Source organism: Athene noctua, chromosome 10 (assembly GCF_965140245.1).
Source record: "Athene noctua chromosome 10, bAthNoc1.hap1.1, whole genome shotgun sequence".
Classification (NCBI taxonomy): domain Eukaryota; kingdom Metazoa; phylum Chordata; class Aves; order Strigiformes; family Strigidae; genus Athene; species Athene noctua.
In genome coordinates, this window is record NC_134046.1 from 19,925,638 (window position 1) to 19,942,156 (window position 16,519).

A 16,519-nucleotide genomic window follows, 5' to 3' on the forward strand; every position below is an offset into this window, starting at 1 on the left:
GATTCTATGATTCTATATCAAACACTTGTTCCCATGCCCAGAAAAAGTATGAATAGGGTTAAATCCTCTATTAGAAAAGTATACTTAAACTATCAAAACTTAAGAGTATTTAAATATTTAGTATATTGAGTATCATTGTTCACAGATGACTCTAGGGAGGGGTCCACATGGCTCTGTCTTATGTATATTCCTTTCCTGATTCATCATGGTCTACTGGCTAGCCACTGGGTTTGAACAACAGCTGCTTCAAAGACTCCTTTGGTCCCATCACAGGGATTTATCTCTCTCCAAAATGCTGGTCTAGTGCCTGGCCATATTTCTCAATACTTTGTTATACAGCCACCTTCTTCCTCAAAGGTCATTTCATCCCATAACGCTGTTAACAATATAGAGATTAAGCAGGTTAGCACAATGCACTAATTCACCCCAGGACCTTCCTGTGCATTTCCCCCAGGGATATTTTACAATTAGCAATGTCCATAAGGAAGTTGGGAGAACAATGAGGAAAGGCCCAGTTCCTTACTCATAGATTTAAAGCACAATATCAAAACACTAAAGAGCAATCCCAATGCAAAATCATGCTGGAAAAAAGTCAGGCTGGAAAGCTTTGCCTTAAAGGGGCAAATTTATTCCTAGACAATTCAGCCTATTTGATCAAGCATTTAAAGACCCCACATGCAAATAAAAGTGTGTCCTTTCGCAGAAGCATGTAACCATGTGATTACACACCAATTCCAACACGTCTTGACCTGCATGGTGAACAAAGTGCAGGATGTTTTGCACAGGAGCAAACGTTTGCCAAGAACATGCCAACTGCAACTGGGGAAGAGAGCAGTCCCAAGGCTCCCCCAGAGAGATGTGCCTCCAAACTCACTTCTGCACCCACTGAATTAGAGCACTGGGAGCCTTCACTGGCAATGCTTTCTCTGCAGCCAGCACTCCGGCAAGCTCCCTGCAGGACAGCCTCTCTGCTGAAAGGAAAAAACCCAAAGACCCTGGGAAGAGGGAGAAGCTCTGGATGAAAAGAGGGTTTTACCCTTGGAGACTTCATTTCTTGACATCCCCAGTTTCCCAGTTAATGGCAAAAGTGGGTACCTGATACTGACTCCGAAAGGGTAAGAGAAAGAACCCTGCCAGCTGCCAGGTGTAATGCACCAGCAGTGCAACGCCCACCCGTGCCATCTCAATGATGATTCTCAGCATGCCACCATGACCTTGAGGTGGCCTGTCCAAAAGCTAATTCAGATCCTTAACAGCCACATCTGGACAGAACCACAAGGCATCTTCAGGCTGGTGCCTGTACCAATTTGTACATCTGAGCAGGTGCTAGCTCTTAAGAGAGCTCTTCTCAGGTGATTTGGGAAACCACTGCTTTAACCTCTTTGGTCAGTATTTGCCCAAGAAAGCTGGCACAGTGTGAGAACAAGAGCTATCTGAACCCTTTGGAAGGAAATTAGTTTTGCCTGCCTGCCTGGCTTGGGTGTAACATAACACTAGTGGGTGTCATAGCTCCCCAGAGGACCCAGCAGCTCCTCCTTTAGAGGGGCACTGAGGTTTAAGAGGTTCATGCAGGCAACTGCACTGCACAACATCCAGGGGTACATCCAGAGCAATCCTTCCTGGCCAACTCTTAGAACTGCTGAAGAAAGGAGCTTAGTGCCTTGTCAGGGTGCAAGAGGCAGAAGAAGCAACACTCCTATGCGAATATCCAGGCTCCAAGGCTCTGGTAGCTCTTCAGGAGAGTCTAGCCAGAGAGGTGAGTGTGCAGGAGATAACCCTGACACCTCGTGTGACAATTCCCTGTTGGGTCAGATGTGCCCCAGCTTGGTTGAATTCCTAAGGGATTGGGAGGAGGAAAGAGCATGCACAGACATCTTAAATTGTCAGAGAGGCAGCACAGTAGCAGGTGGCTCAGGTATTGCCACATGAACCTCTTGTGGAACTGTAATACCTGGGGATATATCACAGCAACATGGGGCTCAGTACCTCTCAGTACCTGCTCCACCTCTCAGCAGCAAGAACTGGAGCACCAGAGAGGTGATGCTTTCAGCTGCTCCTCTTAGAATCAGATGGATCAATCATTTGCCTGTCACTAAGAGGTGTCTACTAAACATTCTGGAATTTACTTCTTACATTTAGTGATGGGCCCAGTACACACCAGAAGGAACAAAACCAGACAAGCTAAATTAGTGCAATGGGCAGAGAAGCAGGCAGTGGTAGAGGACAAACACCAATCTCACATGGACCAGGCACAGAAGAACACTTTGTCAGGGAAAAAAAAAAACACAGACCACCTCAGCTCTCTCCTCTAGTGATATCACAAGTTGGGAAGAATCAATCAGGCTTTCAAAAACCTAGGACTATAAACAGTAAAATACCTTAGTCATCATATCATTACTGTACAGCTTCGTTCCACGAGACAGCTTCTTAGTGAGACTTCTCAGCCTGATTTTATGTGTATGAAAATATATCTTGGGATTCTGAGGACTTAAAATTACTTTCTCTGTTAACTCTGCTCCTGAGATCCTTGATGGAAAAGTACATCAAATGTTTGCTTGGGCTTTTACTGCCATCCTGGCTCAAACCGGGTACATGAAGCCCATCTGAATATTGCTAATTTTCTGCTAAGACATGGACTGTACATCACAAAAACTAAGATTTCCCCTGCTGTCTACAAAAACAGGAGATAATTACTTTCATCCTCTTGTTCTAAAGAAGACAGTTTCAGAGATTTAAATACTTGATTCTCATGTTTACAGCTTTATAGCATTGACCCTCATTGAAAACGTAATTCATTACATGACGCACTTGATTTTAGACCCCTGTCCTTTGGGGGATCTACTTCTGGAAGTTGTTTGTTCATCCTGTGGAAGACATGACTGAGTGAACTTATAGGTGGCCTGAAGTGATGGAGATGCAGGAGGACGCTTGGGTGCAACATCTAGTAGTTGTCAAGGCATACACAAAGTGCAACAGCATGGTAAAACAAACCTCGAGGCAGAATGCTACTTTACATCAGCTTCGGCCACTGCAGAAGCCAAGAAGAACTTTCCACCTCCTTCCCGTGTCTCCTTGTACAAATGGCTTCAGGATTTTCCCTCACCGTTCTTTCTGAGTGCAATCGTAGCCAAAGATTCAGTAAGCTGGTCACACAGCCGTACTGAGAGCCTCTCAGTTGCTGTCCCATTCACACATGTTGTGTTAAACAGGTTGCCACACATGATGCAAGAAGAAATTCTCCCCCTCTGAAACAAGAGAGGATGGAAGTTTGTGTCTTTCCTCACAAGCACAGAGGGCTGTTGTCTGCCAGCACCCTTAGTGCTCTTCCACCTAACGTGCTTCCTTGTCATGTAATGACAGCAGTGCTCCTGATCTCTAATCTCTGTAGCATACAGTGTTTCTTGTGATCTCTGCAGGTATTAAAGGTTTAATAAGAGTCTTTAAGGTGCCCTGTGGCTTGCAGGGGAATGGGACGGATAATAACTGTGTGTCCTTCTGTGTTAAATACCTGCTTCCCTGTTGCCTGTGATTGATGGCTAATGATACAATAGTCCACTCAGACATGCCAGCCCCCATTTTCCACTGTAATCATGTTTCATTTCTAGTCAAGAACATTAACAGCCCAGTTACAGTCAAATGGAAACAGAAATTCAGAAATAAAAGTTTCTGGCTGCCATAGCTTTAATCTTGCATCTTCAAACCTGAAACATCTGAATTTAACCTTGTGTGAGTTTCATAACCTGAGCAGAAAACAGCAAAATTTGAGGTACTCTTTTTGAACGTACCCCAATTTAAGATAGACAGACTTCCATGATTTACATTGAAAAGGTCCAACACAAACTCAACTGGGAAGAAAACAGACTAAAATCCACATCTGAAGGGAATTTCAGCTTTCTCTCACTATCATAACCATAGTTATGCAAAAAAAAAACCCAGAGTTTCTGCAGAAAAGCAGGCAGACCATCACTTTTCTAAGGAAACAGCACTTCTGCCTTCCTTAACCTCAGGGAGTGTGCGACTTTTTTTCAGCCTCTAGACTCAACCTTTTACCTTCCTGTTCCAGCAATCCAACACCAACAGTGCACCAAGGAATGGAAAAGCAACCACCACTGAGATAGCATAAAAGCATGAACTAACACTTCTGATGCTGAAGTTAACAAAAACGACTCATCAAGTGAAAATTGCAACAACATTTTGGTGTGCTCCCACTTATCACAACAGTCCAGATGGAGTCTTAGAACTATAATATGGCTCATATGCTTGTAAAACATATATGGTATTCCCCTCAACATTGCTGGGATTGGGCTGAGAAGGACTGCCCTCTCATTCACAGTGGCAGGTCTTGTGCAAATCATTATGGCAAAACCATGATAGAAAATTATCTTGCTCTGGAAATGAAAGTTATGGTGAGCTCCCCAAGATGCCTTTATTCATATAAACTGAACCCATACAGACATTTCCCTCTCACTGCCTCTGTGTCTCCTTTAAGTAACTTCAATCATATTATCAGCACCATCCACTTCTAAGCATACAAAAGGAATTTCTGATACCGCATCTGCAGTTTTGTCAGTCACCAGCTTACCTAAAGGATGACTTCAAAACCATTAAAGCAAACTAATAGCATGAGTCCTATTAACTTTCATAGAGGAGCTTGATCAAGGGATCTTACATCTTAATCCAAAATCACTTTCTGACCATGTACACAATCTACCAACTGTGGCAACACACTATCTACAGCTGATTTATCATGCTGCTTTGAAGCACTCTGACACTCTACAATGATAAACAGCTTCCAAATGGTTACACAAGAACAGAGTTTCTACAGATCTTCATAGAAAATCAACCAATCATGAAGGTAAACACAATAAAAAACATAAAATCTGTGAATAAGAACAGCCAGCAGTAAAACATTGCTCTTCATTTTAAGGTGAAACTGCACCTATACGTAGCATCTGCGACTAAGATCTCCTCCTTGTCACACAGCTGTTCTATTAACACATTAGGAGGAGAGGACCTGACAGCTACACAGACTGGGTTAGCATCGGTATCCTGCATATGCATCCAAGGACTACTTCAAATCCTCAAGGCAAAGTCCCACCTACAAACAAATTCAAAGGATGAGCATGCCAAACACTCAGGAAAATGCTTTGCATGTTGACAGTGACTGAAACAAAGCTTTTTCTTGTGTGCTGCTCTGCCGAGTGCTCTACAATACAACTTTAGCCCTATGGAAGGGGCAGAGAGAAGACGTATCTGTGGTACATGTTTCACTTCATATTCACAAGCAGAAGTTTTCAAGCACCCCGTTTTTACAACAGTCAGGCTGGGCATGACCAGAGGTTCAGCTGCCCAACAGTGGTTCCTCACTTTGAGCCACCACTGTAGGGAGCATCCACACCCTACTGGATGCTGCCCAGCAGAATCGGTACCCAGCAGGCGTGAGGGATGCACTGCAAGTACTGGTATATCACGTCATATGATCAATCAGTCAGAGAGAACTGGACACGTATCTTGGCAATCACTCATGGATCAAGTTATTTAAACAAATTTCAGGAAATCACAATTATTCTTTAACATTTGCCAGCTTTAGCTCCTGGCATTGTAACTAGAACATCTATCCCAAAAGAGAAAAATTTGATTAACAAGGCATTTGAGATCTATAGGGAATGAATGGATATTTCAGAGATACATCATCATACAGATTTGTTAATGTCAATCGGCAAAAAATCCCAACAAACCCATAAACAGAACATAAATGCCCAGGGGCCGGAGAGAGAACAGTTTCATTTTAGAGAAGGGTAGGGAGGGATGCTTTACGTAGAACAACCTATTTATACAGCACCCCAAGTGAACTTCAGCACACGGAATATATAATTCTGCAATATACAGCAATATTTGAGTCCTGAGATAACCCTGCTGGGCCGTACGTCCCCAGCAGCAACCAGAGATACTAAGGAAGTCCTGCTTAAGCATCTGCTGCATGCCCTAAGCAGCTCACCCAGAAGCTGTCCTCCGGGACAATCCCATTACAGAGCAGCAGTTCAACAGTAGCAAACGCATACAATTCTCATCACACGGGTAAGGTGAGGCTGAAGGAAAAAAGGAGGAAGGAAAAAAGAAGAACAGGATTTTGGAATAAGAGCAGGGAGGAAGAGGAACATGGCAAGCTGGGATCACACAAGTAAAGCAAGAAGACGCAGCTTCACAACTCTTCCAGTTAAAAGTGAACTTCTTTTAAAATATGTTGGTGAGCATGGTTTGCTTTCTGAGGCAAGGCAGGACAGAGCTGCCAAGAAGGTGGCTGTAGTTTTTTTATCTGGGTAGGGCTAGAAAAAACACATTGATGGGCAGCTACCACTGGCTGAAGGAGGAGTGTGTGAAGTCTTTGGCAGAAGATTTCTTATGACCTTCTGTGCCAATGAAAGAAAGACTAAGAGGATTCACACAGCTTGAAGAGTTAAGATGACAGAAGATGTTGAGATGACAAAAGAGAAGAAGGTCCAGAAAAGTATTTTCAGTACCAGAATTTTTTGGCAGTTACATTTTAGAACAAAAGACACCCTTCTCTGCACAAGAAAGGTCTCTAGCATGCAGAGATTAAGTCAGTCCTTCTGAACAGAAAAGCAGCCAGTGCATTTATCACAACATCACTGCAGGATATACACATGTCCACCCACATGCCCAGCCTCACCACAGGTCATCGCAGGCACATCCGACTGCTTATTCACAGGCAAGCACCTGCCCAGCACTAGGAGCCTCCCACCACAGACTTCCGTACAGATCTCAGAGGCTTATAACTCCCGTTAAATGATGGTTAAATGCAGTGATTAGTGAGACACAAGTGGGAATGAACAAATGATTGACTCAACATGTCAAGCCTCAGTGATGTAAGACCAGGGTGAGCTCATGACAAGATCACACGCTGAATCAGACACAAAAAATCAACCAAATCAGCTCTGCTGCCTGGAAATCCACTGATCTGATTACAAGGTAACTATGGAGAGAACTTTCCATAGGTCACAATTACTCCATAATGTGCCTATTTCCCAAATCACTAGGATGTTTATAGAAGAAACACTGCCTAGATATACAAGCCTTTGTCTTCTTTATACACACACTCAAAAGTGTAAGACTCCAAAAGGTTAGTTCTAGAAATCCACACAATCAAAAGCAGGACAGGTTTAACAGAGGGGGAAAAAAAAAAAAAAAAAAAAAAAAGATGTTTGCTAATGATACAACCTGATCAAAACCCACACACCTACACCTAATATACAAGAAAAGCAGAAGATAATCCAAAGTGCAGCTGATAATCCAAAAGCAAGGCCATCTCCAGCACTCTTAGCCTAACATGCAAATCAAGTTCAGTGTATTCATGGACACACTCCATTGTCACCACCATCCTCAAATGAAGGTTAAAGCTGAAGAGATGGAGTGACATTGTCAAGTAATTAAATGATGGATACCCCACAGCCCATGAAAATACACTCGAGGCAGGTGTCATCTTCCATTACAGGGGGCATTTTGCAGATTCTAGGATAAAATGCTAAACTCCACAACTTTCCTACCAAAAGGAAAACAATTATTTTTGATGTTTGGACATACGTTTTCTCTTACAAATTGCAACATGCTCCTTACACCACAGGCTTCAATAAATACTCCAAGGCTACAGGCCACCAGAGTGAATGCATTCTCAGGATAACCACAAGCTCCTTCTGTATTTAACTGGGAAGCCACACACAGTTGTGACTGGTTATTGCAAATGTTTTCAGGACAGAAAGTCCTAGGCTTTGCCTGCTTGTCACAGCATCTTGCGGATTTTAACACCAACAGCTACAGCGAAAAGCCTGTGAAGTCTGATCTGTACCAGGAGCTATGTTCACACTAAATGCAGAAAAGCACTGCAGTGTACGGATAAAAGAGGACAGGCTCAGAGCAGGAGAAACACACAGCTGATGCTTCCAGTTGCACGGTGGTGGGATGTGCTCAAGTAAAGTGAGCACCCACAAAACCCAGTAAGCATCCCTCTTACTCTCTCTCTCCAGCAAGAAACAAGCAGGGAACAGAGGTATCGCTGTGCTCAGCAAGCTGAACCAGGACCGCACAGCACTGCAGGGGAAACTGCTCTCCAAAATGTGCCCGTCTCAGTACAGGAAGGTGCAAGAGCAAGTCTTGGAACAACTGCTCTAAGCACGTGCCTGGAGACCTCCACAATAATTCACGAAGTATGTATTTTTAAAAGTTCATGCCATAGCTCTCCCATTTTTGCCCCCTTAAGAAAGAGGATGAAAGGATTACAAAGATGCTAGTTACTAGCAACAAAAACTAGGAAATAATCACGCTGCCAGTGTTGCTAAGTTCGAGGCCTGGGAGGATTTGGAGACAACACTACATAGTCGACTGATAATTTGCTTTTAAGCTTAAAAAAAGCTGCTTCTGTTTCCATATGTATAACAGCCAGCCCCACACCTCAGCTAAAACAGTAAAATAACCAGGCAGCAGAGACAGGATCTCTCCATTTCTCCTCCTTCACCTGTCTTTATGATAAGTACATGACAGCACAAGAAGGGTACTTCATTTCCCACCTGATTTTCTTGCACTCAAAACCAAGCTGTGTTTCTTCTACAGATGAAGGAGGAGTGCAAGAGAGAATTGGAAAACAAGAGCTGGGGATGTATTCCCCGAGTTGACTCCCAAGAAGCCAGCCTGGTGGCCCCAGACAGGAACACTACTACACCATGGGCTACGCCAACACTTAATGCAAATAAAATGCAGAAAGATAAATGGCACACCACACTACAATCTTTCAAAATGAGAAAAAAGGAAGGAAAGATTATTTAGAAGAAAATATGTGACTTAGCAGACAGAAACCCCATTTTCTATCTGAAATACCTGTGCCTCCTCAAAGGAAAAGCAACTCATCACAGACAGAAAAGAGTTCTCCTCTCATAGAAGTCAAACAGCCAACATGTAACAAGAGACCAAGAGGCGCATCACAACCATCAGGCTGCAACAAGTGCTGCACCCAGGTTCTTCAAAACAACTCATCAGCCCATCTGCCCAACCAGGGCAAAGAGCCTCCCAAAGACAGCAGGAGAGCTGGCAGACGGCGACTCGCTCCGGCAAACCTGCCACCCAACACCTCTGCACTAGCAATAATGACAATCCATCACGTTCCACATATGTTACACGGGACCCTTGAGCTGTAATAAATTGCCAACGCAACAATCAACCAGGTAAAGCAATTAATAAGGGGGGAATTTTCATTACTTTAGCCGCAGCAATTAATACAAGTGGAATGAAACTCTCCTACATAATTAGGACAGTGTAGAAGATGGATGTTTCCTTATCACAGTACTTAACAGAAAGCCCCCTCCAACCTCAGCGGTTACATACACATGCTGGACTTACTGAATGGAGGGAGTTGGACCTGGTAAATCTGTAGTTAGCAAATTTGGGAATGATCTTAAGTGAGTGCTGGTCTGTGCTGAGTAAAACAAAAGAATTTCACAGTATAGGAATTATACAATGTAGGGATGCAGCAAATTGTTTTTCAGGCAGGGGCAGTTAAACAGGCATTAAACAGCATCAAAAAATGCTGTCTCTGCAAAAGCTATTTATTCCCAGCCTACAGATGACCGAGAAAGACAGGTTGACTAGTGAGAGACTAGGAAGCCACTGTGGGCTGACACTGTTTTGCAATTTATGCTCTCACAAGAGACTGAATTTGACAGGGATAGCTGATAACCTTCTGAAAATAACTGAACTATCAAAGAATCTGCATCTTAGATAACACAGGTTTTGTTTTTTGGAGCTTGTAAAAATGCAGATTAATTCTCATTCTGAGAAGATGATCTTCTAACTCTACCCTGGAAGATATTAAAATTGGATATCTATTGTCTAAGGACAACTGAACTGCAACTCCCCTTCTGAATATCTCTATTTGGCTTTAACTGAGCGATTAAGTCAGCTCCTCCCTTACAGCAGGTCAGATACAAATCTTACTACTGTTTTATTTATTTATTTATTTAAATAATTAGAAGGCACTTTTTTTTCATGTTTAGTCAAGAGCAAATTAGAGAAGTTAACCTATGTGGGGCAATCCAAAGACTACAACTCTCCTGAGCAAATCCATATAGCTTGGGTCACTCCAAAAAGCACATTTCTTGCATCACTAATTACAAACTACTGTAGCTCTACTAACACACAGTAAAGATTGGCAAATGCATGCTTTGGAGACGATCCCCTCAAACCACTCCATCTTCCAGGTTTCCTCTGCACACACACAGAGCCACATACAGTAGTAAGAAAAACTGGAAGACATCATACCCTATCTGGTTTTAGCATATCCCAGGTAGAGTGCACGGCTGGGACCATTACCCCCACCGTTAGCAGGGCTCTGGCAGCACCCTGCCTGAATGTTGAAAGGGAAACACCATAAAAAATTATCCAGCCTGCTGTAACTGTTGCTGTGGAGGGTCAATGTAAGCAGCAGCTGAACGCCAGCCAGAACTTCTTCAAGTGCATGGTGTACAGTGATTTACTGGGCACCTCTAGGCACACAGTTCAGTTTAAGGACTGGTGCTTTCAGGCTCTTTGCTGTAGCAATGGACCAAATCTGATCAAGTGAAACACCTGTCCAAGTACAAAGGGATGCTCTAAATGGAAAAAGGGGCAGAGCAGGCATCAACAACAGGAAAAAGAGGAATTCCCAAATTCCCAGGTATTTGGAAATTGCTCTCGCATAGGGAGACATTATTTCCTGTGAGCGTAATTGTGGAGAGAATATGGAGAGGCATTTGGTTAAAAGGAGTGTCATACATAACTGCAGATTCCTCAGTGACAACAAAATAAATTGGGAATTGTAGCAACACTGAAGGGGAAATAAAAGTTGTCACTGATGGTAAAAGTAATAATTAATTCTGGAGCCTTCTCTCTCTATGATCACCACCACCACCCCGGTGGGAATGCACCAGGCTCCTTCCAAGCAACAATTATTTCTGTAAAACATTTCTGTAAGTTGCAATACCTCTGTAACTGAAAATAGAGGCAAATGCGAGAGCTTAGTGGGACCTTTGAAACCCCAGCTGTGAAGACTCATTAACTGTAAGTACATTTTTGCAGATGATCTGAATCTGACTCATGACTCTCCTCCCATGACAGCGAGACTTGGGATTCAGGTAAAAAGGCTTTAGATAATTGATACAGATTCTTACTCAGAAAAATTAGGAGGAAGAAGGCAGCAGATAGGAGACTTAAGGGATGTAGTGAAGCAAGGGGGATCAATCATTAGTGTTTCTTCCTGAGTGAACTATCCTCTTCAGTTCCAAGGCATGGAGAGGGTGGTGCAAGATGGGAATCTGTTTTATTTAACAAATTTTTCGTATCTTGCTCATGTACAGCAGACAACAGCTCTAGCCTCAAAACCCGCATGAGAGTAAAGGCTCCCCTTGGGAACTTATTCACTGGGGATTTAAGCCATTTTGCACTTTTAAGGGCTGGAAATGTTCAGATTTACCAGGCGCAACTGCACGTAGGGTAGTCCTCATGTCTGCAGCTCCAGCTTGCCAAAGGACAGGGTAAATATGGGGGAGATGTACAATTAAGAATCTCTCCCACACACAAGGCATATGGAAAAGTGGAGCATGCAAGTCATAGCTGACTCAGAGCTGCATACCAGAGGCCTCACCTACAGTCACATGTGTATGTGTGTGTGCACACACAGCCGAGGGAAGCATTTAATGCTAGCAGAGCTCTTTCTAACTGGATTTCAGTGTGAGTACAAAAGCATCAGGGCCAAAACCTGCATTAGGAGTCTGTCAGCCACCAGTCTCTGACTCTAGCCAGTGTGCTGACATACACTAGGGAGGAGGGCAGACCATTTGGTGACCAGCAGCTCTTTCACACTGGCATTTCTAAGCCTTTTACAAGTTTCTGGAAACAACATTTAAACCGCAGTGTTGCGTATTATACAAGAACAGATCTTCCTTTGAATGGTTCAAAAAAACCTCATTGGCTTTCCACCACCCCACCAAAAAAAATTTTTTAAATCTTCTAGCAGCATTGACCGAAGTGTAAAGCAACCTGGTTGGCTTCCATGCATCCGATGGCCTCTTCCAAGAGTGAAAACTCCACGCAGACATAGCCATAGTCGTAACCTGGGGACAGCATTTAAATACAGACGGGAGTCATGTTAGTGCCTTGTCATAAAGAAAGCCACATTAAATATTCAATTTCCCTTTCCCTTCAATGACAAACCCTCTAACCACCACCCCTCTACTCCAGAATGAAAAGGAGAGAAATCAGGGACTAGCTGGATGATGATTAACTGTGCAGTTTATCATGAATGTTAACAGTACAGTGTTTCCACTTCCCCTTACACAACCCAGTGACAGGCACACCCTTCCTTAGGGCAAGAAATAATTGCTTTCTGGTTGTTTTTTTTTTAAAGCATAGTGATTTTCCATTGCTAGTTTCACATTTTGTGCTACCTTGGAGGCAGTGCTCTCCAGAGCAAGCGTTCGTAAGTCATTTTGAAGTACCTTGCCGCAAACGTATTTTAACAAACAGCCAGCATTTTAATTGTACAATATTTCAGAAAAAAAACTAACATGATTCATTTGCCTTTGCTTTTTTCCTTCAACATCTGCTTACTTTTGAAGTTCAATCCCTTGTATTATGAAAAATTACAGCGGAGCAGGAATTCAACTCCAATCTTCTCATTTTGGTATAGATGCTATTGCACATGTAACAAAGCAGGTGTGGGAGCTTTAGACGCAAGAAACTAGAGAGCCTTTACTTTTCTCACTCCTTGGAAAGCTGACAGCCAGTGGCAGAAGGGACCCACTGATTCAACTGTGTACTCCAGTTATGTGCACTGAAATGTTATGTCCCACAGTAAAGTGCAGAGTGAACCCTACAGAAGCTAAGACCATCCTAAGAGCCAGCCTTGATGTTGAAACTATCTCCAAGAACTGAGGTGCTGAGGAACACCTAAAGTCACAGCCTCACCCTTTACATGCCAAAGCCACCTCACTTGCAAAACAGTGCTTTCCAGATGACCACGGCTGAGATGTTTCTACACAGAAAAACAGCAAGAGGAAAGGCTTTGTTCCCTCCTCCTGATGCACTTTTGACTGGTTAGGCGTGAGGAAAGCTAGTCTGCGTGTGGACTGTACCATTTTAGGCACCCAGCTGTCCTGGTGAAGAGCTTGTCTCCACTTCTAAAGATGCACATGTTAACACTGGTACCTCCAGTGTTAAGCCCGATAGGTATCTGGTTCCTATTGCTTCAGCCCCTCACCTTTCACGGGAAGGTGACTCCACCCACACTTCTTTCAGGCAAGGCATTCCAGTCTGCTGGAGAACAGACCCATCTCCCCCAAGCCTATGCCAAAGAACATTTGCTGCACTCTTCAACTTTTCGTTCTCTGTTTCTTTACTATCTTTGTACTTTGTACTATCACATCAGAGACAAGGCCGTACAAAATTGTTTCATCATCAAACCTCACTATGTTGGGTTTTTTTTTTTTCCTGACAGCTCTTTGCGGTGTTCTAACAACACAACCCTGACTTTGCACATTTACCTTTATAGCAAGACTCCAATTTTAACCCTGCTCCACCTCTACATCACATAGGAATTTACTCCCCTTCCCCATATTATTTTAGTCAATATAATTACACTAGAGGGAAATTTACCAATCTGGGTGCTTTTCAGCTCAGTGAAAGATGCGGGCCAGCAGCACGCCACCTGTGGTGGAACGCAACTAAAGCCACTTGCTATTCTTACATGAAGTGGGCACCTGGAGCTAGAGGTACAGTTTCGGCTGGCAGGATCGACTGCAGAACCAAATTCACCCAGTTGTTCCCATAGCATCCATTCTGCTCTGCAGCTCCAGCCACACTAGATCACATTTTTAAAATGAAGCAGTTCTCCTCTCTGCAGAGGAGAGTTGCTCTCCAGGAGCAGTGCTGCCCCTTGCTGGGAGACTGTTTTGCATTCTGGGCAGACACTTCTGCTACTTCATGGCACAGCGTGCAGGCTCACATGGTACATTTTTAAATCTTACTCAAATCCAGAACTCCAGAGCCACTTCTTTCCCTCCTGTTTAGAAAAGGGCTGCATGAATGATATTTGCCAGCCTGTAAGGCGCCTCATTTCCCTTCATGGAGAGGATTTTTGAAAGCTGCTATAATCAGCAAGCAAGGATCAGAGTGTTATCTTATTTCCATGTGCATATGAAGTAGGGGGTCTCCTGACAGAGAGCAAGATTGCAGAAGTTTTCACTCTATTTGCTCTACAATGAGATGCAGCTCACATCCCAGTCCTTGTGAAGTGAATGAGTGGTTTAGACATGGATGTAATCCAGCATGACACAACTGAGAGTGCAACGCTGAATGTTATATGTAGATACAAAAGGCAAGATGCTTGGAGGAAGAATGTACACTAGAAGATCGTTCCAAGCATTACAAGGAGACAGTTAAGGGGAAGACCCGCACATTTCTCCTTCTGCACTTTACCTCTGTCCTCCCCCACCAAACTCAACGCTCCCCAATAGGCATAGCTTCAGTAACATGTACAATGAGAACCAAAACCAGAAACTGTGACCCCATATCCTGCCAAAAAGCAGCTTCAGGCCAGATGTTCAGCTTTTGTGGTCAGGTTGCAGAGGGATGCAGCATTCTGCAATTCACTACGAGTTGTCTTAGCACAGACGGCACCAAAGCAGCGACGCAAGGAGAGAGCAGCCTGGAGCTGCTGCTCCACTCCAAACTGCTGATGAAGATCTGCCGGGGCTTGACACTTTCCCCCGCCCTCAGGTCCAGCCCTTTGCAGGGACTGACAAGCACAGTCAGTACATGAGAACTACAGAGTAACATCAGCCTTGGACAGTACGGCAGCCCTGCTCTGTCCTCCTGCCCCCAGCTCCAACACAGTATCCTCCCATTTTAGATCGTGATGGAAAGGCCACTGAAATGGAGGCCCGTGGAACAACAGTGCTGCTACAGCTGCCTGTGGAATGTCAGTGCTGCCTTCCAAACACAATGTTTGCTGATTTTTTCATGATGTGCAATAATCACAGCACCCAGAGGACAACTCTTGAAACAAAACCAAGTGACTTGAGGTTGGGTCTTAGGGGAGGAGCAGCTATAGAGGCTCCTGCTACAAATTGTTGCACCCCTTCCCTGCCTCCTCTGTAGGGCTGGTTCAGCTCTTCGTGTCAGCTGCTGAGCTTGCACGCTTTTATTTCCGAAGCCTTCACACAGTTTGCCTGTCAGAATGTAGCAGTTCAGCTGCTGCTACCAGAAGAAGGGCAGGAGATTTTGACCAAGGCATGGGGGCCAGGCACCTAATGGCAGCAACTGGCACAACATGCATCCCAAGATAAGCTGTCCTCCCCTCTGAATCAGAGCTCTTGGACACCCCCTGGTATTCTTGTCATGACAGTAAAACCGAAGTGATAAACCAGCAAAGCAAAATCACTACTGAAGACTACAGTCTGGCTTTTTTGACTCAAGGTAGCCTAAATTCATATACAAGGTTTCACATGAAGATATAAATCCTGGTATCTTCTTAAAGAAGTTCTTTATGTTTTGGCAGAAGTGTGTGATCAACACAGACTCTGTCAAAAATGAAAGAAATCAGTATTTCCCCCCACGCAACCTCTGAGCATCCTGCAGCATAGTTACACTGTCCAAATGAACTTTCCAAGAGGAACAGACCTCCAACACTTGAACTCATCCAGATTTTGGCCCTAGCCTAGCCATAAAACATGCATGTCCTCACCTTCCCCCATGGTTTAGGTCAACTATGTAAAAGGAATTTTGCACCTTATTTAACTACTTCATCTAAGCTGCACAAGTTTATAGTACCACAGGCTGTATACAATGGGTGAAAGGAGAACGCAAGGAGAGCGTGCACATACAATGTAGAGAACTTCTGTTTTAAGTGCTTCAATGCATACACAATCCTTTACTGATGTTCCCAAATCACGCTCAGTTGTTTTCTGCACTAAAAATGGGCACGATCGCTTAATACTTCGGAGTAAGGACACATTTATAGCTCCAGAAAGCTGCTCTGCAAACATTTGAATAAGGAATATTTTGCCACTGAAACAGATGTGTTTTAGTGAAGAGAATTTTGACAACAAATAACAGGTCCCTGTTAGCATGCCATGGTTTGGCTAAAAATTCTGAAAGCCTAAGTTAAAACTACTGTTCTTTGGCTTCAGAAAAGATCAAAGACTTAAGATTTAAAATAAGACTTGTTTCTATATACACACAGTTTCTACTGAACAACTGACACATAGTAATGTGTTGCTTCATGATAGTTTGTTATGTCAAAGATCTAAATAAAGGAAAACCATAATGTTGTTCTGATAGGGGCTGTAAAGCAGTGTGAAGACATAAAAAAAAAAATCTCAGGAGTTTTAGGAGGCCGAATGAAAAGATCACATAATGACAGCAGCCCTGTCTGTGCCAAACCAAAGACACTTTTGAAAAAAAGGCATGATGGCAACAT

General features: G+C 43.5%; 1 protein-coding gene across 1 annotated transcript in view; it reads right to left on the reverse strand.

The window, feature by feature from the left end:
- RBM6 (RNA binding motif protein 6) overlaps positions 1-16,519 on the reverse strand; it is a 59,451-nt gene that overhangs the window by 24,495 nt on the left and 18,437 nt on the right. The window contains exon 6 of the mRNA XM_074914293.1: positions 12,082-12,155. Coding sequence (XP_074770394.1) covers positions 12,082-12,155 — 74 coding nt within the window. The remainder of the gene's footprint in view (positions 1-12,081; positions 12,156-16,519) is intronic.